Source organism: Melopsittacus undulatus, chromosome 4 (genome assembly GCF_012275295.1).
Source record: "Melopsittacus undulatus isolate bMelUnd1 chromosome 4, bMelUnd1.mat.Z, whole genome shotgun sequence".
Lineage (NCBI taxonomy): Eukaryota > Metazoa > Chordata > Aves > Psittaciformes > Psittaculidae > Melopsittacus > Melopsittacus undulatus.
The window spans coordinates 91,062,737-91,086,228 of record NC_047530.1 but is presented as its reverse complement, the minus strand read 5'-3'; the positions used below and the strand labels follow the sequence as shown (position 1 = coordinate 91,086,228).

The 23,492-nt window shown below is 59.6% G+C and overlaps 2 protein-coding genes across 7 annotated transcripts in view; one reads left to right on the top strand and one right to left on the bottom strand.

Moving 5' to 3' along the window:
• PSD (pleckstrin and Sec7 domain containing) overlaps nucleotides 1-12,219 on the top strand; it is a 35,591-nt gene extending 23,372 nt beyond the window's left edge. Inside the window, exons 10-16 of the mRNA XM_034061887.1 lie at nucleotides 5,840-5,883; nucleotides 7,152-7,330; nucleotides 8,122-8,192; nucleotides 8,751-8,908; nucleotides 9,252-9,396; nucleotides 10,031-10,174; nucleotides 10,449-12,219. Of these exons, the coding sequence (XP_033917778.1) occupies nucleotides 5,840-5,883; nucleotides 7,152-7,330; nucleotides 8,122-8,192; nucleotides 8,751-8,908; nucleotides 9,252-9,396; nucleotides 10,031-10,174; nucleotides 10,449-10,688 (981 nt within the window). The 3' untranslated portion in view covers nucleotides 10,689-12,219. The remainder of the gene's footprint in view (nucleotides 1-5,839; nucleotides 5,884-7,151; nucleotides 7,331-8,121; nucleotides 8,193-8,750; nucleotides 8,909-9,251; nucleotides 9,397-10,030; nucleotides 10,175-10,448) is intronic.
• NFKB2 (nuclear factor kappa B subunit 2) lies at nucleotides 12,058-23,254 on the bottom strand. Of its 6 annotated transcripts, none has more exons than XM_034061890.1 (24): nucleotides 23,209-23,254; nucleotides 19,990-20,182; nucleotides 18,958-19,095; nucleotides 18,519-18,597; nucleotides 18,019-18,059; nucleotides 17,846-17,944; nucleotides 17,462-17,613; nucleotides 16,750-16,856; nucleotides 16,468-16,626; nucleotides 16,263-16,367; nucleotides 16,043-16,128; nucleotides 15,779-15,917; nucleotides 15,580-15,699; nucleotides 15,291-15,473; nucleotides 14,988-15,129; nucleotides 14,735-14,849; nucleotides 14,340-14,547; nucleotides 14,080-14,249; nucleotides 13,827-13,929; nucleotides 13,488-13,717; nucleotides 13,224-13,293; nucleotides 12,948-13,120; nucleotides 12,759-12,870; nucleotides 12,058-12,677 (listed from the first exon to the last, which is right to left on the bottom strand). In XM_034061890.1, the coding sequence occupies exons 2-24, from the start codon at nucleotides 20,032-20,034 to the stop codon at nucleotides 12,562-12,564; spliced, it is 2,892 nt and encodes a 963-aa protein (XP_033917781.1). In that variant the 5' UTR covers nucleotides 20,035-20,182; nucleotides 23,209-23,254; the 3' UTR covers nucleotides 12,058-12,561. The 6 variants fall into 6 exon arrangements, with proteins under 6 accessions (XP_033917781.1, XP_033917782.1, XP_033917780.1 ...); XM_034061894.1 differs by having other exon boundaries at nucleotides 12,562-12,677; nucleotides 19,051-19,095; XM_034061891.1 differs by lacking the exon at nucleotides 23,209-23,254 and having other exon boundaries at nucleotides 19,990-20,225.
• Nucleotides 23,255-23,492: the final 238 nt, after the last annotated feature.

The following is a 23,492-nucleotide window of genomic DNA, read 5'->3' as shown; positions in this document are numbered from 1 at the left end:
AGGGTTAAGTGTGGGATGGGCACTAAAGATTGAAGGACTGAAGCCCTTGGAGGTCCCTGGTGTGGGCTGGGCTGCGGTAGCAGCTCTGAGCCTGCCCAGCTGGCACAGAGTGGAGGTGCTGTCAGGCCGCTGGAGCACAGGAGATATCACCACGGCTGTCCCCCAGGCCCATGAACCCCGAGGGTCCATCCCGCTGCTCCCGCTCTCCGTGCTGGGGCGGAAGCGGGGCAGGGACGAGCAGCTGGTGCACCCGGGGCAGCTCATGCACCTCGTGTGGCATCAGCGCCGGGGATGGTGTCGCCCCGGGCGGGATGCTGGCCGCTATCTCCGCCGCTCGGCTCGGCTCTGCCGGGCGCCGCGGGTCGCCATTGGCTGCGGCGGGCGGGGCGGGGCGGGCTCCGCCTCTGTCGGGCAGCAGCCACCGAGCCCTGCCCGGCCCGGCCCGGCTTCAACAGGCGGCGGCGGCTGTGGCGACGCGGGCCGCGGCAAGCAGGGCAGGGCCGGGCAGGGCCGCCGGGCACCCCCACTTTCCCCGCTGCCGCCGGCAGGATGATCGGCGTCAACAGCATCAATAGCAGCGCGGGGCGCATGCGGTCCCGCTCCATGTGCTCGGTGCGCTACGGGCGCAACTACCGCGGCGTGGAGACTTTCTGCTACGGCTGGCCCCAGCGCTCCCGCACCCTCAAGCCGGTGCTCTACACCGACCTGGTGGTTAGCCGCCTCCAGAGCCGCCGCAAGAAGAAGCCGGTAAGCGGCGGGCCGGGGGAGCTGGGGGTGCCGCGAGGGGATGCGCAGCGCCCTGCGCCCCGGCGGGGACACGGGCGGATGGATGGGCAGACGGACAGACACGCCCGGACAGCCGCCGGCCGGCCCGCTGCACGAGACTCAGCCCTGGCGTGGATGTAGCGAGCGGAGAGCCCCATCTCCCTCCCCTGTCCGCTCTCCGCGGACACGGGTCCCCATCAGCCACCCCTCCACTCCAGGTCCAGCCCTGCCATTCGCCCCCCATCCCACCCCAAGCACGGGGTAGCCGACAGCGCGGTGAGACCTGGTTGACATTGCGCCGCTCGCCGTGGTTTGACAGCAACGCTAGCTTTAAAACATCGCTGCGAAAAGAATCCAGGACAGAGCCGTACCGCTGGGACCAGCCCTCCGGCTTAGCATAAGTGACAAGCTCTGCGGGCTCCCTGCCAACGGCTGCGCTGAGCCGGGGCAGACCCGCACCCGCTGGGGCGGCGGGGAGAGCCGCAGGCAGCGCGGAGGGGCAGCGCGGCAGCACAGGCTCCTGCCGAGCGGAGCTGGAGAGGAAGGAGTGGCTGCCTGAACAAAAAAAGGGCTCTTTACTGCCAAGTGCTTGCTCGCTGTGAGCCGGTATCCGTTTTGGAGGTGTTATGCTAGCGTGCAAGGGTCCTAGGCGGGGAGAAGCAAATAGGCTTTTATCTGGGCACGTCCTATCTCGGTCGGGTGTCAGTCTCCAGTGTAACAGAGAGAGAAGTCATCACCGGCCCCCCTGTTGCAGGCAGGCTGGGGCAAAGCAGGCAGGGGGACCCAAGCTTTGCCTGGGCAGCCCCGTGGTCCAAACCAGCCCAGTGGGGCCATCAGGGCCATGCCGAGCAGCGATGCTGTCATAGCGCAGTACGGTCTGGGGGCAGCATTAAGTTGTGACGCACTCGGATGGAAACATGCAGTTGGGAGATGCTTGGTTGCTGCTTCCCGCGCTGTGGGGCTGTGCTGGGAGGGATGGAGGGATTTACTGTCCTTGGGGTGGTAGCTGGCTAAGCAAAGAATGTTTTAAAAGATGTTTGTGCAGCTTATGGTGTTGCTGAGGGCTGGGATGGGCAGCCATCTCCCTCTTCCTGCTACTGCTTGCAGCAGGGTGGAAAGTGACACAGGACATCATGCCTCTGACAGACCATCCTACAGTGAAAAAAGTCTGTGCCCAGGTCAGCTCTGCTCAGTGTGCACTTGGGAGACTCTGCAGTGGAGGGGGGACACAGGATGTGCGCAGCCAGGTTGGTGCGTCCCAGGTGATGAGTTGTTCTTGAATATGGGTTGTGCATGCTGGGCAGCGGAGGTGCAGATGGGGCTGCCAAGGTGAACTGGGGACCTCACATAGGTGTGTTCTCTCTGACACACAGCCCTGATCTGACCATACCATTCATATCTGTGCAGCTGTGGGGGTCTGGGAGCCTGGGGGACCTGACAGAGCTTTGTGGCTGGGTGTAGAGAAAGATATTTTGCTAATGAAAAGTTGGGGAAAGCCAACAATTGAGCTCTCATCTTGAAATGCTGCCAGTCATGGAGAGGGAAAATGACTGCAGGGAGGATGCTTGGTGGCTGTGGAGTTTGTCTAGCAGAATGTCACAGAGCCATGGCTGGTCACAGGGCCAACACAGGAGGAAGGGGAGCCGTGACCTGCACAGGGCATCTTGCAGGGCTGAGAGCTGGGCACTGTGTTGTTTAATGCAGGAACCAGCAGAATGGAAAGCAGACCTGTCTATCCATAAGAGTTATGATACATAAAATATGCACCCCAGAAAGGGTTAAAACTCTCTGTCAGATGCCTAAATTCCTGCCTTAACCCTCCTCTGCTACTTAGGTGCTGGGCTACAGCCTTCCATGCAGCCTGTGCCAAGGTTGCATTCAGGCCAGCTTGCTGCCCAGCTCCCCAAACCCAGTTTTGGTCTGCTCTGAGATGAGGGACTGAAGGGGAATGTCTTCCACCTTCCCACTTGTGCAGGACTGTCATAAGCAGGACTGGTGCTAAGGCTGGAGCATCAGAGCCACCTGCCTCTTGCCCAGTGCAGGCCCCCACTCTTCCTGGAGACATTTACTGGAGTAGGATGTTTGCTAGAGGACTGGGGGACGTCCTCTCAGCCTGCTTTTAGGAGGAAGGGCACCAAAGAGAGATGTTGTTGAATCAGTGAGAAATCCCACTGGGACAGTATATTCCTAGGTCTCTTCAGCATTGCGCATGTCTAGGGCAGAGCTGGCTGGCTGTCCCAGCGTGCTGCAGCAGTGAGCTCATAACCCAGCCATGACAAAAAAAACCCAGCCATGCTTGGGGTCAGCCATGGTGGCATGAGGCCAGCACCCTACTTCCTCTTGGGTGCTTGTGAGTCCAGAGGTGCCAAGAGGTGCTGTTCTTTTGCCTCGGGGGAGTGAATCCATGGAGCAAACACAGCCTGGAGAGAGGGACCTGCTGAGAGGTGAAACTGGTGACCCTACTTTCTGCTGACGTGGTTGTGTTAGGCTTCAGAAGCCTGCACTGCTTATGGTTCCCCAGCAGAAATAGTCAGTACACCAAAAAACCCAGAGTGGACTGATGGGCAGTGGTACTACCATGGAATCAGAAAAGCAGGATAGACTTTGTGGCTGAGTCCCACAGCTTTGTTCCTGAGACTGGTGTTGGCTGGGGGTGGCATTCAGCCAAGCAGAGTCTTGGCAGGATATAAGTGTAGACGGAAAGCTCTGCATTGCCCTCTCAATCCCCTCAGTCCCCCTATTTGCTTCTCACTGTCCCCCTGTACCGGAGCTGAGCAGCCCATGCTCCCTATCTCTGAGGTGGGGGTACTTAGCAGCTTCTGCCCACAGTGGGCTTGTGCAATGCTGTCAGGGCTTGTAGCAGGGCACCCCGAGCCTTCTGAAGCCACAAAGCAGTTCAGCCTTTGAAGTGTTCGCCGGCAGTCCCAGAGCCAGGTTTCTGTAGCATGGTGCTCTGCTGGGCTGTTCTCCGGCACTGTGCCATCCAGAATTATTCCCTGAGCATCTTCCGACATCAGCACATTCACTTGGTGTTTAGCAGCATCCTCCCTCAGGCCCTACGGTAGGGCTGGGGGCCATGGTCCCTTCTGGTGCAGCACCTCACCTTGCCCTCCAAAATCCCTGCTCAGCTGGCTCATGTCTCCCTTCCTTGGGAAAAGGGAGCTGAGCTGACCCCTCTCTGTATCACTACTGAGCCAAGCCACATGTCCTGTTCTGCCTGCTCTTTCTGAGGAGCTTTTCTGCTGTTCCCAGTCCCCACTTCTGTGTGCTGTTTTTTCAGCCTTCTTTTTGTGTCTGTTTGTTCTCTGCATCTTTCGGCTGCATTCTTGGCAGTGAGTAAGATCCCTTCTGTTTCCCGTGGTGACTCCTTATCATCTACGCTGCTCTGAGATGCCTGCTTCTCCCCCTCCTCTGCTCCCAGGTTATGTTCGGCAGGACTCTGGACTGGCTTTTTTTTTTTTTAGCTCAGGCTCTTTTCTAGGTCTTTTTGCAGTCAGTGCCCCTGCCCGCCCCAATGGCTTCTACCCCCTCCTCACACCTCAGCATTCTGCTCAAATGGGACTGGGGTCTAATCTCTCAGGTGCTGAGGCCGTAACCCTTCTGTAAGCCTCCTGTCTTCCCAGCAGACAACTGAACTCTGCTTCCTGCCTCCTAGATCTGGACTATCCCTTTCCTCCTCTGAGGAGCAAGAGGAGGAAAGCAGGCTGGTACTATGCCAGCATTTTCCTGACAGGAAGTGCAGGAGGAGCAGGTCCCCACTCGGTCCTGGCTGCTGTGCCTCTCAGGGGAGTGGTGGATGTCCCTTCTGCAGACACTGCTGGGGCCTGTCTGCTGGCCGGCTTCTCCATGGCCCTGCACGCCTCCAGTTGTGATTTCTCAACCACCAGTAAGGCCTCTCAGCAGTCTCTAGTCCAGTGATGGATGTTGACAGCTGCCTGAACAGCCTGTGCAAGACTCGATTATTTTCCTCCAAGGATGATGCCTTCCAGATCTCGCTCCGAAGCCCTCTGCGAGCACTGTGTTGAAACCCTCTCCAGAGCCTCCCCAGCTGCAGAGCCTTGCTGAGTGCTTCTGGCTTGACCTCAGCTCAGACCGGACAAACCCTTGGGAGTGAGGTCCTGGAGCGTCTCATGCACACAGGATTAGCTTGTTCCTGTGCTGAGATGCAGGCAGCAGTTCCTGCCTTCATGGCGTTTGGATCCCCAGGGAGGGCAGGGTGCTTGAGGGTACAGGGAAGAGGATAGGGACAGGCCACAGCCACCCCAAGCAGCAGCTGCCCAGCAGTAGGCAAACACCCATCCTGCCTTGATCAGCCACAAGTTCCTCTGAGGGCCTTATGAAAGACAGCATGCTGGTGTCTCTGCAAGTCCAGGGCCAGTGCCATGCTGAAGTCTCCTGAAGCCTAAGTGTGCTCCAATGGGAACATTGCATTGCTGCAGAGCACTGGGTGCTGCCATGAGCTGTCTCTGCTAGCCCAGGACATGTAGCTGATTGCAGGGGGATTGCTGGCTGTGGTATGTTGTCGCGTGGAGCTTCTAGAGGCCCTGGAGCAGGCTGAAGTCCTGCCAAGCAGGATGTGGGCAGGCACCATCAAAATCCATCCAGAAGGCTTGCTGTCCTGGGGCCCAGGCCTTCTGAAATCTGTGTGTTGGCCAGCTTGGGACACCTTGGAGCAAGGAGAAGTGGATGTCCCAAAGACTGGAGATGTTTGGTATACCTCACCATCATGCTGCTAATGCTGTGCATCCATCAAAGGCAGGTAGGGAGGGAGGGGAGGAGGGTGGAGGCAACCAGGGCTGTCCCCAGTGCTGTGCCTGGGCTGTGCATAGGGTTGCAGGTCCTGTGTTGCCCAGGAGAACGTGTAAGCCTGTAGCCCTGAAACAAGGTAAGATGACTTGCCCAGCTAGGACAGGTGGACCAGTGTCCTGGTTTGAGACAACCAGAACAAAATGACCTTGAGTTGCCTTAACCTCCAGCACCCCTGAGTTTGCCTGGCATGCCCCCTCTATGTCCTGGAGAAACCCCTGGGAGCTGGCACCACTCTCCTGCTGACACCCTCTTCTTCCCTTTGCAGACGCTGTACGGCTCCATCAAGAATGAGAAGCTGCAGTGGGCCATGTGAGTATCCCTCTGGGGGATGCTGCTGTCCGGCCCGGGGTGGACAGTGGGGCCATCCTTCTGGTGCAGGGGTTTCCTCTCTCCTGCTGTGCTCCCTCCAGAGCATTGCTCTGCCCCAAAAGCCCTCATCAGCTGCAATGCTGCAGAGCGGGTGCTCCTGTGAGGACGTGGGAAGGACAGGGAGATCAGGATGTTCTGGGGATGCAGGGAATGTACCCTGCCTGCCCTTGGCACCTCCATGGGGACCCCTTTCCCAGCATGCTGTGGGAGGCAGCCTGAGCCCAGCTCCCCACGGCTTTGGCGCTGCTTCTTGGCTCGGCGGCCGTGTCCAGGTTGGCAGCGGCCGGGCTCTGGGGGCCGTGGCTGTGCCGGGGCCCCGCGGGGTGCCCGCACCCTCGCCCACAGCTGCCATCTCCAGCAGCAGGAGCGGCAGCGCCCGCGCTGCGGGGATTAATCAGCCCGGCGGTGCCGCCAGCACTGAGCCAATGCGCTCGGGCTGCTGCCATGGCGACGCCGGCAGATGCTGAGGGGTTTAATTAGCAGCAGCGGGTCTGAGGGAGGGGGAGGCAGCAGCTCTGGGCTCCCACATCTTCCTTGCCGAGCGGGGGGAGCAGCACGGATGCAGCCTGCCCGCAGCGCCAGGGGCCATGACCTGGAAGGAGAGAGCTGCCTCCTGGTGCCGGGGCTGCCTGCATCCTGCCCGCACATGCCCCTGCCCCGGGCTGGTGCTGTCTCAGGCCTCCCACCACGGGCTCCCTGCACCCCTTTACTGGTGGCTCTGAGCCCCATAGTCCAGCTGTTGCCCTGAAGGTGTTCAGACCACAGCCTGCGTCTCTCTTGGGGGGTGGGTGTCCTTTCTAGACCCTCACTCATGCCAGCTGGGGACCTGCATGTCCATACACCGTGGACTGGGGGACTATTGTAGTGCCAAGCCCCAGGGTGCTGCTCCTCCGTGGCCCTTGGCTCGTCATCAGCCACAGTCCTGTCCAAGAACGCTCCTTGTTCCCTGGGGCAGGTGGGACCACCCTGAACCTGCAGCAGATACCCCCATACTTTGTGTTTTGAGGCACCAGGCAGCACCACAGCTGACTAGAGGGTCACAGAGGCATGGCTGGTTATGGGATGCTTGTCAATGGTGATGGGAGACTGCTCAGCCTGGTCTGCTGCTCCTGGCCTCCCTTTGAGAAACTGGGTCTACAGGTGGCACTGGCAAATGGGAAGCTTGGTATTTACTGTCCCCAGCAAGGTAACAAATCTGTGCCTGGCAGAGATGAAGAGGAGCTGAGAAAGTCACTTTCGGAGCTGGCAGACCCCAACCCAAAGTCCATCAAGCGCATTAGCAGCTGCAGTAACCCCTTTCTGGACTTCTCCCAAGACTCCAGCATCGCCACCTACAAGCATGGTCTGTTAGTGCGCAAGATCCATGCTGATTCTGACTGCAAGAAAAGTAGGTACCTGGGGATCCCATGGGAGGGACTCTGGGCGAGAGGGCACCAGTGGGTTCCAGAAATAATACAGGGAGCAGAGCAGGAGTCACTACATGATGTCTGATTGTAGCATCATGCCAGCCTGTGGCATCATCTCCCTGTCCCATGGGTATCTGGCTGTGCTGGACATAATTCAGCCCTCAGGTTGTGGACACTCAAAACCTCTCCGTGCCAGTCTTCAGGGCTGGGCAGAGGCTGAGATGTCAGCACAGCCCCTGCATGCAGTGCTGGAAAGGAGTCAGGCAGGGAGGTGGGTTGGGCCCCCCAGGAGATGTACCCTTCCCACAGGACAGCGGGGACAAAGGGAAGGTGCCCTGTGGTGTGATGAACAAGCTGCACAGCGGGTTGGGCGCTGCCAGGCACGTTCACAGTTTCTACCATAAAATCTCTTCGTAAGCCCTGTCCATCTAATGCTGCCTTGAGCTGCCTTGATCTGATTAGATGCAGCCGCCCTCCAAAGCCAGCATTACCTGGCGGGCGGCAGCACCTCATCCCCGAGCGGGGGCAGCGGTGAGGCAGGAGCGCAGCGGTGCAGCCCCGGCAGGAGGCAGCAGGCAGCGCCCCGCCAGCAGCACCATCTGCCAGGCACGGGGCTGACACAGGCTCAGGTGTGCGGGAACAGTCCAGGCGTGTGGCCCATCCCTGGGGTGGGTGACGTGGCAGGGCTGGCTGGAGGAGGATGGGGATGGGGGTGCCTTCACCCCACTGGATGCTGGGGCTGATGTATGCACTGCTCTCTTCTCCCTGGCAGCACCTCGAGGGAAGCGTGGCTGGAAGTCCTTCCATGCCATCCTGAAGGGGATGATTCTCTACTTGCAGAAGGTAGGTAGCAGCAGGTCTGCCCACATCTATGTCAGGGAGAGGGATCATCCCCAACCCAGGATGGAGGTCATGGCAGCTCCCACAGCAGCAAAAGAGGGGCTTCAGTGCCTGGCATTGCAGATCCTGGCCTAAGCAGGTTCCACACTATGTCTGGCTGAGCTGTTGCTCGGGACCTGGTGGCATCCCTGTTCCGGGGGTGCTCAGGTTCAGCCTGGGCAGTGAAAGCAGCTGCCAGCTGAGGTCCCTGAGTGCAGGGGCTTGTCTGGGGATAGAGGAGGGACCGGGGTCTTTGCCCTGGGCAACGTGTGGTGCTGCAGATCCAGTTTTATGCAGGCACAAACTTGCCCAGCTGTGGGGCTATGAGGAACAGCCACCATGCTGTGGCCAAACCCATGCACCTGGGTTGTGCAGCCTCTCCCCATGTGTGTAGCATGAGCTGCAGACAGAGCTCACAGCAGTCTGCTGGAGGTACTTGCCTGCCATTCCTGCAGTGTCACAGAGCTGGCTCATGGTGGGGTGCATCCCTAAGCTGGCTCTGAAACACCCCATGATTTGCAGGAGGAGTATAAGCCAGGGAAGGCTCTGGCGGAAGAGGAGCTGAAGAACGCTATTAGCATCCATCATTCACTTGCCACACGGGCATCTGACTACAGCAAGCGACCCAATGTGTTCTACCTCAGGACAGCTGACTGGAGGGTCTTCCTCTTCCAAGCACAGTGAGTCCCTCAGGATCACCAGCTAGCCCACAGGCTGGGGCACAGGGACTCATATAACTGAAGGGGCGGGTGGGATTGACACTGGGGCCACGTTGCTCTGTCCTGTCCTGTCCCTTTCTAGAAGGAAAGGGAGCCACTGTCAGCGCTGTGCTTTGCTCAGATCCTCTTCTTCCCACCCTGATGGGCTCATGATAGCCCAAGTCACTGTGGGCAGAGCCCCAGGTGCTATGGCTGGCCAAGGGCCAGAACTGGAGGGCACAGATCTTATGCAAGGCAGCTCCCTCTGCCTGTGACATAGATGGTGCCTCTTACAGCTGCTTTGTGCTTTGGCCTTTCTTCCCAGGAACCCTGAACAGATGCACTCCTGGATCACACGCATCAATGTGGTAGCAGCCATGTTCTCTGCACCCCCCTTCCCTGCAGCTATCGGCTCCCAGAAAAAGTTTAGCCGCCCGCTGCTGCCCAGCTCCTGCACCAGACTGTCCCAGGTGAGCTGTGGGTGAGGACAGCCAGGAGCATGAGGCAAGCCCCCTGGGTCTGCTGGTGGCACCATCCCCTGCAGAGGAACCCATATAGTGCCCCTTGCCCAGCTGCCTCTCAGCAGGGTGCAGGGCCGAGGGACCATGGCCATGGAAACACAGAGCAAAGGGGTGCTGAGGTTGGGGAGGTGGCAAGGCCTTGTTCCTGGCTGCAGGGATGTGAGACAGGCAATGGAGTCAGGCCGTGGAGGAGAATGTGGTGCCACAACATGGCTCATAGGGTCCTGCCAGGACCAGGACCTTGAGAGGCCAGGGGATTAGCTGCCGCTCACGCGTGCCAGGGCAGTTATTCATAGAGCAGAAAGGATTAAAAACACCAGCCTAGTTTTAGAGGGGATTAAATTCTTCTGCTTTAAGACTGCAGCCAGCCCCTCACGAGGCAGGAGCAGATCACACCCAAGGGCCTGTGCTTTTGCCTGCCCTTAACAAAAGAAAATAAAACCCAACCCAGGAGCAGAGGCTGAGATCCTGACTGCACCTAAGAGGGGAAAAACCTGTCCTAGTCCTGGCTGTTCACACTGCCAGAAGGGGGGAAGAGCAGAGGGCAGAGGCAGGGCACTGACATGGTGCCACCCTTCCCCAGGAAGAGCAGGTGAAGAGCCATGAGACCAAGTTCAAGACGATGTCAGCAGAGCTGCTGGAGCATCGTTCCTCACTACCTGAGAAGAAGGTAAAGGGCAAGGAGTATGAGGAGTTAAAGCAGAAGGAAGAGTACCTGGAGTTTGAGGTGAGCTGGGAGACACACGCACACACATCCCACTACCCTCAGCCCCTCTGTCCCTGTCTGCTTGGCCATCCTAAGTGATGGGACTCTCTCCCCCATTCCCACCTGCTGAATTGCACCATGCCACTGCTGTGGTCCAGGACCATGAGCATCTCCCCTGCTCTGGAGTGCTGGCTGGCGTGGAGGGATCACAAGTATCCCCTCGCTATCCTGGGGTGCTGGCTGAGGGGCAATGCCCAGCTTCCCAACCCCTCTCTCTGCTGCACTGTGCCCCCAGAAATCCCGCTATGGCACCTATGCCATGCTGCTGCGGGCCAAGCTGAAGGCCGGCTCCGAGGACCTCGCAGCGTTTGAGTCCACGCTCTTCAATGCAGCGAGTGGGGAGGATGATGGTCTGAAAAAGTCCCACTCCAGCCCCTCGCTCAACGTGGAGCCCTCCAGCACGGCCACCAAGGTGAAGCGCAACGTCTCAGAGCGCACCGGCCGCCAGCCCCCTGGCCAGCCCCAGAAGTCATAAGTGAGGGGCATCGGCCACCCGCGCTGCAGCTCCGTTTCTGCCCCCTGACACCAGGGTGGAGGCCAAGACCCTGCATGAGCTGTCCATCTGGGCTGTGTGCCATGCAGGCACCAGCCATGCAGGGCCTCCGCCAGAGGTGGTGGCAGAGCAGGACAGTCCCTGGTACTCGCCTGCGGGAGCTGCCCACGCTGTCAGCCCCATCAGACTCATTCCTGCCCCTCCTTGTCCTGTGCGTGGTTGCAGGACCTCACGCCGATGACGGGGACCAACTGAAACCCACCCACTGGGCTCAGTTCTTCAGTGGTTTAAGAAGTCCAAAATGCAGCAAAACAAAGCCAGCGGCCGCTTCTCCTCCAGCTCCATTGTGCCATGGGGGGCAGACAGGAGGGGGCCAGCTGTGGCCTCTCCCCTCTTAATGGGGCTGGTGGCCAGGGGCACCAGGGCAATGGCACCTGGCCCCCTCCCTGCCACCTCTGCACCACCCCTGCTTTCTTACAACTTTTGACTGATTTTTGTGATACAGTTTTGCACTTTTTAGTACCAGACTGAGCTGACCACCAGGGAGGGCTTTTTGGGGGCTACTTTTGATGCTTTTGGGGAACTATTTAAACAAAAACAAGCCACAAACCCAGCCATATCTTGTAGGCACTGCATTCTGGGGGGCAGGAGATTTTTACGGACTCAGGGGAAGGCCCAGCTCCCTGTCCTGCAGCAAGGTGAGCATGGGCTCCTGTGTGTGTTGCTGTCTGCTCCCCAGCCCTGCTTTGGCACCAGCAACCCTTTGGAGATAGCTCTGCAGTTGTAGGCAGCCTTGGGATGGCAGTACCCATGGTTGCACTTGTGGCTGCATGGGAGGATGCTTCATGACCCACCCCCTGGCAGCTGGACCAGCCCATTTGTACCACCTGGATGTGAGCATCATACCCAGGGCACACTGGGCAGCAGTGTAAGTAAGTACTCCCACTGGGGAGGTGACCCCTGAGGCCAGGGTTGACTTTGAGGGTCCCCACGAGCCAGCTTTCCTTGTCATGATGCCCCTCCAACGCATGGCTGGGGCCTCAGAGGCTGCCAGCAAAGCCAAGTCCGCAGCACTGTGCAGTCCTCGTGCAGCAGCAGCAGTGGTGCAGCCCCTTCCATGGCCATGGGCTCCCTCCTTGCCAAGGGAAGGGCAGGCTGAGGCAGCCTGCAGCACCTCAGGAGCTGAAGGATGCTTGGCTGGAGCAAGGTGCTGATGGTGCAGCATGGTCACAGGGTGCCTGGGGTGTGCAGGGAAGGGTCTGTGGACAGTGGAAGGGCTGTGGGCGGGGGGCTGGCACATACACACTGTTCCTGGCCACCCAGGACCCGGCTGGTTTCAGCACTGACTTTGTGAATGTGTCAAACTTTTTATTCTGCTCTTTTAACTCTATTGCAAAAAAAAAAATTAAAAAAATAAAGGAAAAAAATAAGGAAAAAAATCCACCCTTGCCCCAGGCGGCTCAAGGGGGAGAAAATCCTTTGTACAGCTTCTTCTCTCGGTTACTTCAGTAAAACTTGCTCTTCACTTGTGTGCGCTGTGGTTTCTCTCCCATGTCTGGGGACAGCCCCGGCATGGAGTGATGGTGAGGAGGCAGCCGCTCTGCTGCCAAGGGGTTAGTGCCCATGAGCTCAGGGCCGGGGCTGGAGAGAGGGAGGGCACAGGCTAATGGAAACAGTGTCCCTTTATTCAGAAGGGACCATTAAATAAGAGCAGAGAGGGGCAGAAGCCAGCTGCATCCTGAGCCAGCTGTGTCCTGTCCCCTGAGTCCAGGCAAGTCCAGAAGGCACTTGTGTTGGCAGGGCTGGTGGGGGGATGGATGCAGACCCTCAGGTGGGTGCAGTGGCTGCCAGCCCCTCAGTGCACCTGTGGCTGCTGGCTATGGGGCAGCTCGCCCCCTGGCTTCAGGGCCAGTGTGGGTGCCTGCTCCTCCTCCACCGACTCACTGCCATAGGCACTGTCTTCCTTCAGCTCTGCAAAGCAAGCCCCAGGTGCTGTCAGCAATGGGGAATCGGAGGCAGCACAGAACCACCCCAGCCCTGCACTCCCCTCACCTGTGCTTTGCAACTTCTCCAGTGCCTCAGTTTTGTGGAGCATCCTCACGGCCTTGTGGAGCCCCATGGAGTCCAGCGCCTCCAGTAGCCCCCCCAGGCTGCCCCCTGCCAGCTGTGGAAAGAAGGCACAGAGTGGGGCTGGTGGCCAGACAGACAGGAGGGACAGGGGCACCCTGGTCAGGCACTGACCTCGTAACTGCGCAGGAGGCTGACGCTGGGTGAGGGGGTGTCCTTGTAGGTCTCCACCAGGCTGCAGAGCCCAAGGCGCTTGGCCAGCTCGATCCAATCTGACCCACTGCAGTCCTGGTTCAGCAGCTGCTCCAGCCCCTGCAGCACTTCATTGTCCAGCGACAGGACCTTCCCTGTGTGGGAGAGGGTCCTCCATCACAGGCTGCCCGTCCTCGCTGCCAGACAGGTGCTGCCCCATGTAGGAACAGTGCTTTTGAGGAGAGAGGGGCTGCTCACCTGGCTGGGGGGCAGTGGGCAGCTCTGCCTTGGGGCTCTGCTGGGAGGCCTGCAGCAGGATCTCCCGCACCTGTGGACAGGCAGAAAGATGTCAGCATCCCCCAACACACCAAACAACCCCCTCTTGCCTTCCCACACCACACCTCTCCCCAGGACACAGAAGGGTGCAGATATCCTCCCAGGAGCATCTCTTTGTCCTCTGTCCCATTTGTGCTTTGGCCCCACAGAAACACTCCCAAGGGTTTGTCCCACTGTGCCACACACCTTCTGGCTCCGAGTGAGGTCCAGGGGTGCGTGGCAGCGGCGCAGCCTGTGCCCTGCCTGCCCATGACCCTGCACAGGGGGCTCGGGGTTGGTGCTGTGCTCCACGGCTGGGGGCAGCTCCCCCAGCTCCATGGCCTGCTCCCGCTCCTCGGAGTCGGCGTCCGTGTCACTGCTGGCCTCTGATGAGGACGGGCTTATGGGCTCGTCGTTCTCACACAGCACGTCTGCCCCTGTCAGGGAAGGGTGGACTGAGCGCCCAACAGGGGAGGTCGGCCCAGGGGTCTGCCCTGTGCCTGGGCACCCCGTGGTGCGGGGAGAGGAGGGAGGGCAGCGCCTTACCAGCTTTGAGGAGCAGCTTGGTGAGGGTGGGGGAGCCCAGGCCAGCAGCCAGGTGCAGGGGGGTGTTCCCAGCAAACGTCCGTCTGTTGACATCTGCTCCTAGCTATGGAGGTGCAAGGTTCTGAGCATGGGCTGCTTGGGTGCTGTCCCCGCTGCTCATGTCACCCCAAGATCCCAGGGCAACCCCCCCCATCTTCCAGGGCCCTGCAAGACACTGCACTTCATCCCTGTCCCACAGCCACCAGCCCCATACCTTCTTCACCAGGTGGGTGGCCATGTTGAGGTTCTCCATCTCCACAGCCAGGTGCAGAGGGGTTCTCCCACCCTGCCTCTCCACTGCGTTCACATCCGCTCCCTTCCTGACCAGCAAGTCCAGGCAGGCCAGACTCTTTGCCTTCACAGCCAAGTGCACAGGCAGGAGGCCTGCAAGAAGGGCAGAGGCTCAGCAAGTCCCCAGCTGAGCCCATGAAAACACTTCCAGGTTTCTGCCCATCATCTCCAAGCCCCACTCACCATGGAAATTGGGCAGACGGAGCAGGTAAGGGGCAGCCGAGCCCAGGTGAGCCAGCAGTGTCCTCAGCACCTCCTCATCACCAGTCTGGAGTGCCAAGTGCAGCAGGGAATTGCCGTAGCGGTCCAGCAAGGTGGGGTCAGCATGGGCTTGCAGCAGGAGCTGGACCACCTGGGGCTGCTTGGTGATGACTGCCAGATGCAGTGGTGTCTGTGGGACAGCAGCACCCCTCAGTATCACTAACAAGAGGAGCTGAGTCCTGCACCAAGGTCCTCACCACCATGGCTGCACTGTGCTCAGCCCTGCAGCCTCCCTTCAGTGAGAGCAGAAGCGGGACAGGGTGTTGAAATGGGAGTGAGCTGCAGGTAGAGAACCGGCTGCCCTGGGAAACATGTACCTGCTGCAGGTTGTTGGAGATGTTGATGATATCCAGGCTTGGGATGCTAACAACAACCTCAATCAGCTGCTTGATCACAGCTGTCTGCTCATGGATAACAGCAAGGTGCAAAGGTCTGCAAAGAGAGTAGGATGGCCCCTGGCTCAGCTCCATGTTTCTCCAGGTCCTTCCTGCCACCTCCCACAGCCCCCATAATGGCTCTAATGGCCAACAAGGCACCAGTACTCTCTCCCCAAACCCCTTATATGCTCACGTGTCTCCGTTTTCATCCTGTGATGCAGCCAGGTGCCTCTGGACCGCCAGCAGCACACGAGGGTCAGCAGTGACTGAGTAGTCAAGCAGGGCATGGGCATTGCGACGGGCCAGTGCCAGCATCCATAGCTGGCAGAGCTGGGCTGGGGGGCAGAGCAGAAGAAGAACATCACCTCCAGGAGCAGCATCCCCCTCTACTCTTCTGTCTCACCCCAGGGCATGGAGGAGAGTGATGTCCCTGACCCATGCCACCTCTCCTGAGCGATGCCCCCCAAGCCCTCCCTCCACCCCAGTGTCCTCTTACCGTGCTTCTGCAGCTCCTTGCAGTACGTGCTCTCTGCAGGCACCTGCCCGTTGCTCCCAGGCCCCTCTGCCTCGGGGCCCTTCATCTGCACACCCCCCTGGTAGCCTCCCACGGGGTGGGGGCCAGGCGAGTAGATGCTGTTGTAGGCCAGCCCCGGGGAGTAGGGGAAGCTGAGGTTCCCACCTATGGAGCAAGGGGAAGGACGGGTGAGGCCAGAGAGGAGCAGGGAGCCCCCAGGGCTGGGCTACAACCACAGAAGCAAGGAAAGGGAAGAGGTGTCACCACTCACCTCCTCCAGAGCCAAAGCCCCCGGCCCCACCACCAGCACCCCCCATGTGCGAGCCTCCACCAAAGTGCTGGGGAAACTGAGGTAGGACTTTCTTGCGCTTCCTCTCCACTTCTTCCTTATCTGTGAAGAGAGAGGGGCAGCAGGGTAAGGGGCAGCCCCAGAGGTGGGGGGCACACTGGCCAGCCCGGGGGGTGCTCACCTTCCACCACGGGGTAGTAGGTGAACTGCTTGGAGTCACTCACGTCCCCTCCCCGCTTCCGCTTCAGCTGCAGGAAGACGGTGACTGGACGGTCGATCTTGGGCTTGTGGTACGGGGGTGTGCGGAAGACAATGGCGTACTGTGGGCAGGACAGACAGACATGGGGTCTCGCTCCTCCCCGGAGCTAGGGATGGGGCTCCTCTACCTCATAGGGCACCCACCTGCCCTGCGGAACAGCAGAACATCCCCCCGCCTTCCCTGTACCTGCTTGTGCACATCAGTGGGGGAGAAGTCTCCAAAAGCCTGCCAGCCGTTCTCATCATCCTCATAGAAACGCACCTCAATGTCATCTGGGGAGAGAGGAGGTGCTGGCACCACTCATCTCCCCACCCCAGCCAGGCTCTGGGGACACGGTCCATTTGCTGCTCAAGGGCCCCAGATCTCTCCTGCCATGGCCCCTTCAGCTTGGGGAAATGGCTTGTACCTTTCTGAACTTTATCACACAGCAAGTAGACCTCATCTCCACCCCGAACGGAGCCTGCCGTCTTATCCATCCGTGAGATCTTCAGGTTGGAAGCTCCTGGGGACTCTGCAGTGCGAGAGGAGGCATTGGGAGCTGCTGTGGCAGACAGAGCACCCCTCATTATCCCGTCCTGCCCGTCCCCTCCCCAGCCTGGCCCCACGCTCACTGCTGTCATGGATGGGGTCTGAGATAACAGGCTGGAGAGCCAGTGTGAAGTTCCCGCTGCTGTCACGGAGGTAGGCAGTGAAGCGCAACCGCACAATGCTCAGGTCCATCACCTTCTTCAGCTCCTTTGCCTCCAGCTCAATCTCACGCAGCTCTGCTTCTGCCGGGGCAGGGGAAGATGCCCTCAGGCTTAAGCAAGGGGATGGGGCTCTATGTCCCCCCCAGCCCCATGCTAAGCCCAGCTGTCACTCCTAGGTGCTGAGTCCCAACTGACTGCCCTTACCCGTCAGCATATGGCTCCTGTTGCGCATTTTCTGCTGCTTCAGCTTTTCCTTCATGATCTCCATCATATTCTTCTTGGTGACATGGAGCACTCCCAGGTTGCTGAACCTGGAGAAGAAGAGGGATCTTGCTGGGATCTGGGAGCTCCAAGGCTGGCGCACACAGGCTCCCACAGCCAGGAAGTAGCTGAGCAAAGCACAGAGTAGCTGCTGCTTGGGCAGTGGGGGATCAGTGTGTACAGGGCATAAGAGAAGCAACCACATAGGAGAGGAAAGGAGCGTAGGAAAGAGGTGTGCGGCGAACTCTGGGTTCCCACAGGTGACAAGTCCAAAGAGGAGCACCAGGAAGGCTGGATGCCAAAGGGATGCAAACAGCACAAGGCTGTCAGCAGTCAGGGATAGATTTCTAAGAGCAACTGCAGCAGCCACTGAGTAACCCTGTGATGCAGACTGACCACAGCAAAGCTGGGGAGCTGCAGTCTCAAGGACAGAACCACACAGCAAGCTGCACATGCTGGACCCAGGGCTCTGCAAAATGCCAAGGGAACAGAGCTGTACTGATGGCCTTGTCTAAACCTACTCCTGTAAACCTCCTGCTCCAGCAAACCCAGCTCCATGGACTAAACCCCTTCTTCTCCCCAGCAGCAAGCTGTGACCAGCCCCCAAACCAACCCTCATAGGCAAGAGGCTACCCTGAGTCTCCCTCAGACGTACTGAGCTGTCATATCCTTGGGTCCCACGATCGCGATGCAATTGCCAGCCTCATTGCACTGCTTGCCCACCAGGCTGTGGGCATGCACACGGGGAGGGTCACTGTGCGTCACCAGGTCCACCTCGATCCGGGCCATCCCCGTGTAGTTGCAGATCTGCAGGGAGAAAGAAGATGAGAGTCAGGTACAGCATCCCAGGAGCCTGCAGGACTCTCTGCAAACCCCTCTGCTACACATCAGCAGGGTCACCACTCCTGCTGCAGCCCTCCCATCTCTCCAGTGCCATAAGACACACAGAGCTTAACATACGTTTCCTGTCCTCCCTTCAAGGCACCCTCCCGGTGCCTGTGAATACCAAATGAAGATGCCTCCCCAGGGCAGTGCTCACCTTGACGGTGGGATAGGTCTTGCGCCCCTTCTCACTGGATGCTCCTGGCAGCCCCCCATGGGAAGGGCCCTCGCAGCCATACCGAAAACGGAACCCCCGCTGCAGAGGCAAAGAGGAGGTCAGCCAAGGGAGGGAGACTGCTACACCTGCCCTTGCTTGGGTGTCATCCTTACCTGCTTTGGCTGCTCGATGATGACAACGTAGGGACCTTCCACTAGAGGACAGAGAGAAGAGGCACCAGTGAGAAATACATGATAACCCAAGTGCATGCTCCCAGTAAGGATGCTGGAGATATGGGGATGGTGTGGAAGGCTAGGTGATCCCTGTCTCTCGCACGGGAGTCCTCAGAGCCCCCAGCCCCTGTGCTGTCATAGCCCAGTTGGGAGTAGCAGGCAGAGCAGCAGGAAGAGGAGGGAAGGGCCAGAGGATGCTCTGACACTTGAGGAGCACCTGAAGACCTGTCAGAGCCCAACCTCAAGTCCCTGGTAGACTGAGCAGCAGGAACAGACCCCATTCTGCTGGCACAGGGCAGGGATTCCCAGCCAGCCCACAGTGGGGCCAGCTGGAACACAGCTTGTGGTGTTGCTGGGAACTATGAGGCATGACTCAGCCTGCTGGGAAACCCCTCTGCAGCTGGGGACCCCCGGGAGGGCACAGCCAAAGGGGCCCTTACCTGTCTCCATCAGGGGCTCCTTCTGCTCCATCATGTGGGAGCTGAAACTGAAGTCATCATAGTCAATCCCATCCAGGCACTGGGTGGCAGGAGGGAAGGTGTGTGAGATGAGTGTGTTGGGGCTGGAAATCCCAACCACCCCAGGAGGCAGGCACAGACCCCCATCTCCCACCCTGGAGGGGGAAGAGTCTGTCACAGACTCCCACTGCCCACCCTGGGGAGATGGGGGGGGGGGGGGGGGGGGGGGGGCAGGCACAGATCTCCCATCTCTCCCGGAGAAGAGGGGTGGACAGGTGCCAACCCCTCATTGCCCACCCCTGGGGCCACCAGCAGACCTCCTCTGCCCAGCCTGGGGACAGACACAGACCTCGCACCTCCCACCCCAGCGGCACCTACAGACCCCTCCCTTGCCCACCCCGGGGCAGGCACAGTCGCCCACCTCCCACTGCACTCGTGGGGTCGGGCACTGCTCCGGCTCAGCCCCGACGCCAGGCAGAGCCACCCGGCCCCGGTCGGTGCGCACCGCACTCACTGGCTGGAAGTGCTCGTCCATGTCTGCGCGGGAGCGGCCGCCGGCCTGCGGGGAGAGCGCGGGGTGAGCGGGGACCGGCGGCGGCAGGAAGGCACCGCCGCTCCGGAAAGTCCCTAGAAACCCGCCGAGCCGGGAAATGACGGGACCGCGCGTCACCGCCCCGCCCCGCACGGCCGCGGCCCGGGCACGGCTCGGCTCGGCTCGGCCCGGGGCACGGTCGTTCCTGCGCCCGCCGGCGGCTGCCCGGGCCGGGGGCGGTGGGACCGGGAGCTCTGGGCGGGATGGAAATCCCGGTGCCCGCCCGCCTCGCCGGAGGTCCCGAGTTTCCCCCCGGGAGCATAGAGGGGTTTGCCCCCCGCCGTCCCCAGCCGCCTGCCACCCTTCAGACACCAGTCCCGGCTGACCGGCCGTTACTGCCGTTCCCAACAAGAGCTGCAGTGCAACGCAGCTGAAACCACTTGGACTGCGCCATAAAAGCCCGGCAGCAGCCCCGGGGGCGTCCTGTCTCCCTCTATCGCATCTTTTCACCTCCTGCATAGGGATGTCTCCTCCAAGCTGTCCTGACCCCAAACAGGAGCGGCTGCCCCAAAGCCAGCAATCCTCCCCTCTGGCCAGGGGAAGCTCTCCAGGGCTCTGCAGACCAAAGTCACCCCCTTGCCAGGCACCCAGAGGGGTCCTTTCCCACTCCCCCAGTTTCCACTTACGCAGCAGCCCCTGCATCCTTCCCGCGGCAGTAGCCTCAGAGAGGCATTTGCCGTTGGTGTTCCCATTTCTTCTTTTCCAGTAGGAAGCATCTGGTTTCAAAGCAGGAGCGACAGCTCCAGAGCCCCCCGTGGGAGCATCTCCTGCCACCCAGCACTGTGTGCTCCCCGCCGACACTGGCAAAGCACTGCCAGCAGCGGGGCCCCTTCCCGACACCCACAGCACCCTCCTACTCACCGGGGAGGAAGAGGCAGGCCTCAGCAACCCATCCAGCCCCAGCATCGCGGTGGGGACTGCCAGATACCACAGACAGGGGTCCCGCTGAGGTCAAGGTCTGCCTGACTGTGGGAAACCACCAGAGACTTCTAACAAAGGGATAGGATCAGAGCAGAGCCCCCAGGCACGTTTTCTTGATCCACATTTCTTCTCGCTAAGTGATGGAAAGAAACAAAAAAAAAAAGAGAAAACCCCAAACTTATCCAACTCCGCAGTGCCCTCATACCATGAATTTCTGAATCAGTGGTTGCTACAGGTCCTGCTCAGGGGATTTTGGGTGTGTGGGAGAAGAGGGGAAGGAAGGGGATTGTTCAACCCGTTCATGACTCATATTCTTCAGAAGCTGAAAAGAGCCTTTTCAAGAAGATTTTCCAGCCACTCAAGTCCTCCAAAGGGGCTGCCCTGTGGCCCCAGGCCTGAGGTTTTCCCTGGCTGGCTGGCCACCTGAGCCCAGCCGAGCTCCAGGATGCATCCCAGCCTTTCTGCCAAATGCAGCCCAGACAGCGGTGCGGACTGGGACATGGGATCAGAGGGACCTGCAGGTACAGCAGGGGTGCAAGGAGGGTGCAGATCCAGTACTGCAAAATGAGGTGGAACCTTCCTCCTGCAGTTGTGCAGAGGCTTCTGAAAGCCTGGGAGCAGGGGACACAACCCCGCTGGCCTGTGGGAAGCAACACGGACAGCCTGCTGTCAGGATCCCACAGGACATCCTGCCTGGGCAGCCTCAGCTTGCACCACCAGCCAGCCACCTCATCTGCTGGTAGAGATTTCCCAGAGAGGTGAAAGAGGGGACAAACATCCTCCCTCAGTGTGCTGGGAAAGCCACCTCAAACCCTGCTAACTGAGCCTGGCTGGGGGAGCACAGGACCAAAGATGCTGGCAAACAGACTGTGCCCCTTGAACAGAACAGCAATCCTTCTCCAGTGCCATCAGCCTCATGCCCTCTAGAGGGGCTTTCACAGCTCACTCATTGCTGCCCTGGACACTTCCACTTGTTGCCGCAAACAGGATGACTAAGGAACGTCATGGGGTCACATCTGCATCTCCCCAGCTGCGCAGCTCACCCAGTGCATGTTAGAGGAAGCCCACCTTGCTCGTCAAGCAGAGCTGGAACGTCATCACCTGCTTCCTTGTTCCTGGAGGAGTAACCTTGGGCAACCTTAGACTTACTCTCAATATAAGTCCTGCCTCCTGTGCCAAGTAGTCATGTTCTGCAGGCCCCCAGGACCCTGGGTTTCCCCTAGGAGTGTAGCACACTTGGCTTTTATCCCACACACACCCCAGAAGAGGATCCATCTTCCCCTCCTGCCATCAGCAGCATCCCATGCTCCATGGTACCCAGTGCATCTGGCCTCTACCCTGGGCTTGTAAACACAGTGCAGCCCTGCTTTGCTGGGCTAATTCCTCCCTATCTTCAGACCTTGCTAGGGCTCAGGAAGGATTCTGTGGCACTGCTGAGAATAGGGAGAAAAAGCAGCAACCCAACTGTGATGCACTGCCTAGAGCAGCACCAGTTCCTTGCCCCAGAGTGCAGCACTGCCACAGCACCCTTTCTGGATGGTGCAGCCTGCCTGTGCCAGCCAGACTGCCTCAATTAAAGGCCAGCCTTCAGCAACCAGCATCAGTTAAAGCCACTCTTCCATGCCTGCAGCTCCTTGAACGTGACCTAGTAATGCAGGTGCTATTTTCTCTCCTCCCATGACAGCTGGCTGACTTGTAGAGCCAATGTCCTGCAGGCAGGAGGGAAATGTCAGTCTGTCTGTCTGCATCAAGAGTGTTTAGCAGCCATGGGAAAGGGCGATCCAGGAGGCAGCATGGGCATGGCTCTGCTCTGAACCACCCTGGCACACAGCTGACATGTTCCAGCCACCCAGCTGGCTGCTCCTCTGACATACTATTCCCTGCACATTTTGTTTCCCCTGGGGCCTGCTAATGCCTGCAAATGATGCCCCTGAATACCTGACCTTGTTTTCTGCACAGATCCTGTGCTCTGCTCCATCCCAGGAGTCCCAAGAGCTACTGGTAAGTGTCTGGCAAGAGGCTGCTGAGTTCCTCTAGCACATGAACTTTGTTCTTAGACCCTTCCTGGAAACCGAGCCCTTGACCTGCAGGCATGGCAGAGAGAAATCCCCTCTTCCTGAAAGCTGTCCAAGCCTTCCCCTCCCCAGCAGCCTGCCCTTGAGCACTGAAGCCATTTGTATCTCTCTGCGTGAAATGCCTTTTATGCCTCCATGTATAAAATGCCTGTTGTGGCTATCAAGTTGGTTTTGGCAAACCCCAGCCACCCACTGATCTGGTTTTCTCCTCTAGGGCCTGTAAATCAGCTGCTTTGCTGTTGTGTTATGAACCAGTTGTGTGTCTGTGCACTCTCAGAAAACCCCTCTTGGCGCTTGCCAGGTGTTTGCTGTCTTTCACTCTCTCTGGTTTCCACCCTGCCCAAGGTATCACTGCAGTGCCAGTGTTCAGGGCTCCTTTCTGGGGTATAGGTAGCTGAGCCTGGGGGTGCGGATCTCTTCCCCTTGAGGCAGGCAGCAAGCCAGCCCTCCCAGGATGAGGCAGAAATCAGCGTGAGGAGGGAGAGCCTCAGGATGAGGCAGCATTCACTGGCAGCATGGAAACAGGAAAACAAGCAGCTTCGTCACTGGTAGGGAAACGGGTGTCAGCACCAGCGCTGGGACTTGCTTTCTCCTCCGCACAACAAGACGACAGGTGTTTTTTTTCAGCCTGCATCTTCCCAACATCTCCTCTCCCAGCTAGCCCCGAAGCCAGCGGAGAGGCAGCCAGGGACCAGCACGGCTGCCATGGTTGAGTGGGAGTACAGGAGGTGCCGAGGGCTAGCCACTGCAGAACCCTTGGCAGGTGCAGACAAGGACACTGAGGCTCTAAAGCCCAGTTTAAACCTCTCAACCTCCCTTTCTGCTTGGAATCTGGATACATCTGTGCCCAGCACGCACATCCAGAGAGCTGGATGCAGCTACATGAGAGCGCTGGAGACTGCTGAGCACGACGGGCAGGCACCACAGCACCCAGGCTCAGCATCCCCCGGGCCGGCCGACAGAACACATACTCTCCTGATGCTAGCAGCCCCTGCTCACTGCCTGGCGGGCCCGGGGCTCAGCCCGCTCACCCCGGGACCGGTACCCCATGAGCAGCGTCTTCGTCCTCCCCTTACCCGCTTACCTTCCGCCCCAGCACCAGCGCGGCTGCTTGCTCCTGGCCGCGGCCTGGGAAAGTCCCAGCACAGCTCCGCCTCCCGGGGCTTCCCGGGGCCGGCTCCACCCCTGCGGGGAGAGCAGCGGGAGGCGGGCCGGGGGACCCCCGCTGGGACGGGATGGGACGTGCCACTCTAGGCTGCTGCATCCCGGTGAAACCGCTTGTCTTCCCCCTGCCCGACACTCACGTCTGTGCCCTGAGACCCGCAGGAGTCTTCATCCCCCATCCCCCTGGACCACAGCCCCAGACCG

Coding starts and splice junctions, on each gene's coding strand:
- NFKB2 (XM_034061889.1), bottom strand. CDS start 19,844: ATGCTTCCTACTGGAAAAGAAGAAATGGGAACACCAACGGCAAATGCC. Junction 16,627..16,749: donor CAGGAGCCATATGCTGACGG/GTAAGGGCAGTC, acceptor CTGCCCCGGCAG/AAGCAGAGCTGCGTGAGATT. Junction 16,129..16,262: donor GTGTGATAAAGTTCAGAAAG/GTACAAGCCATT, acceptor CTCTCTCCCCAG/ATGACATTGAGGTGCGTTTC.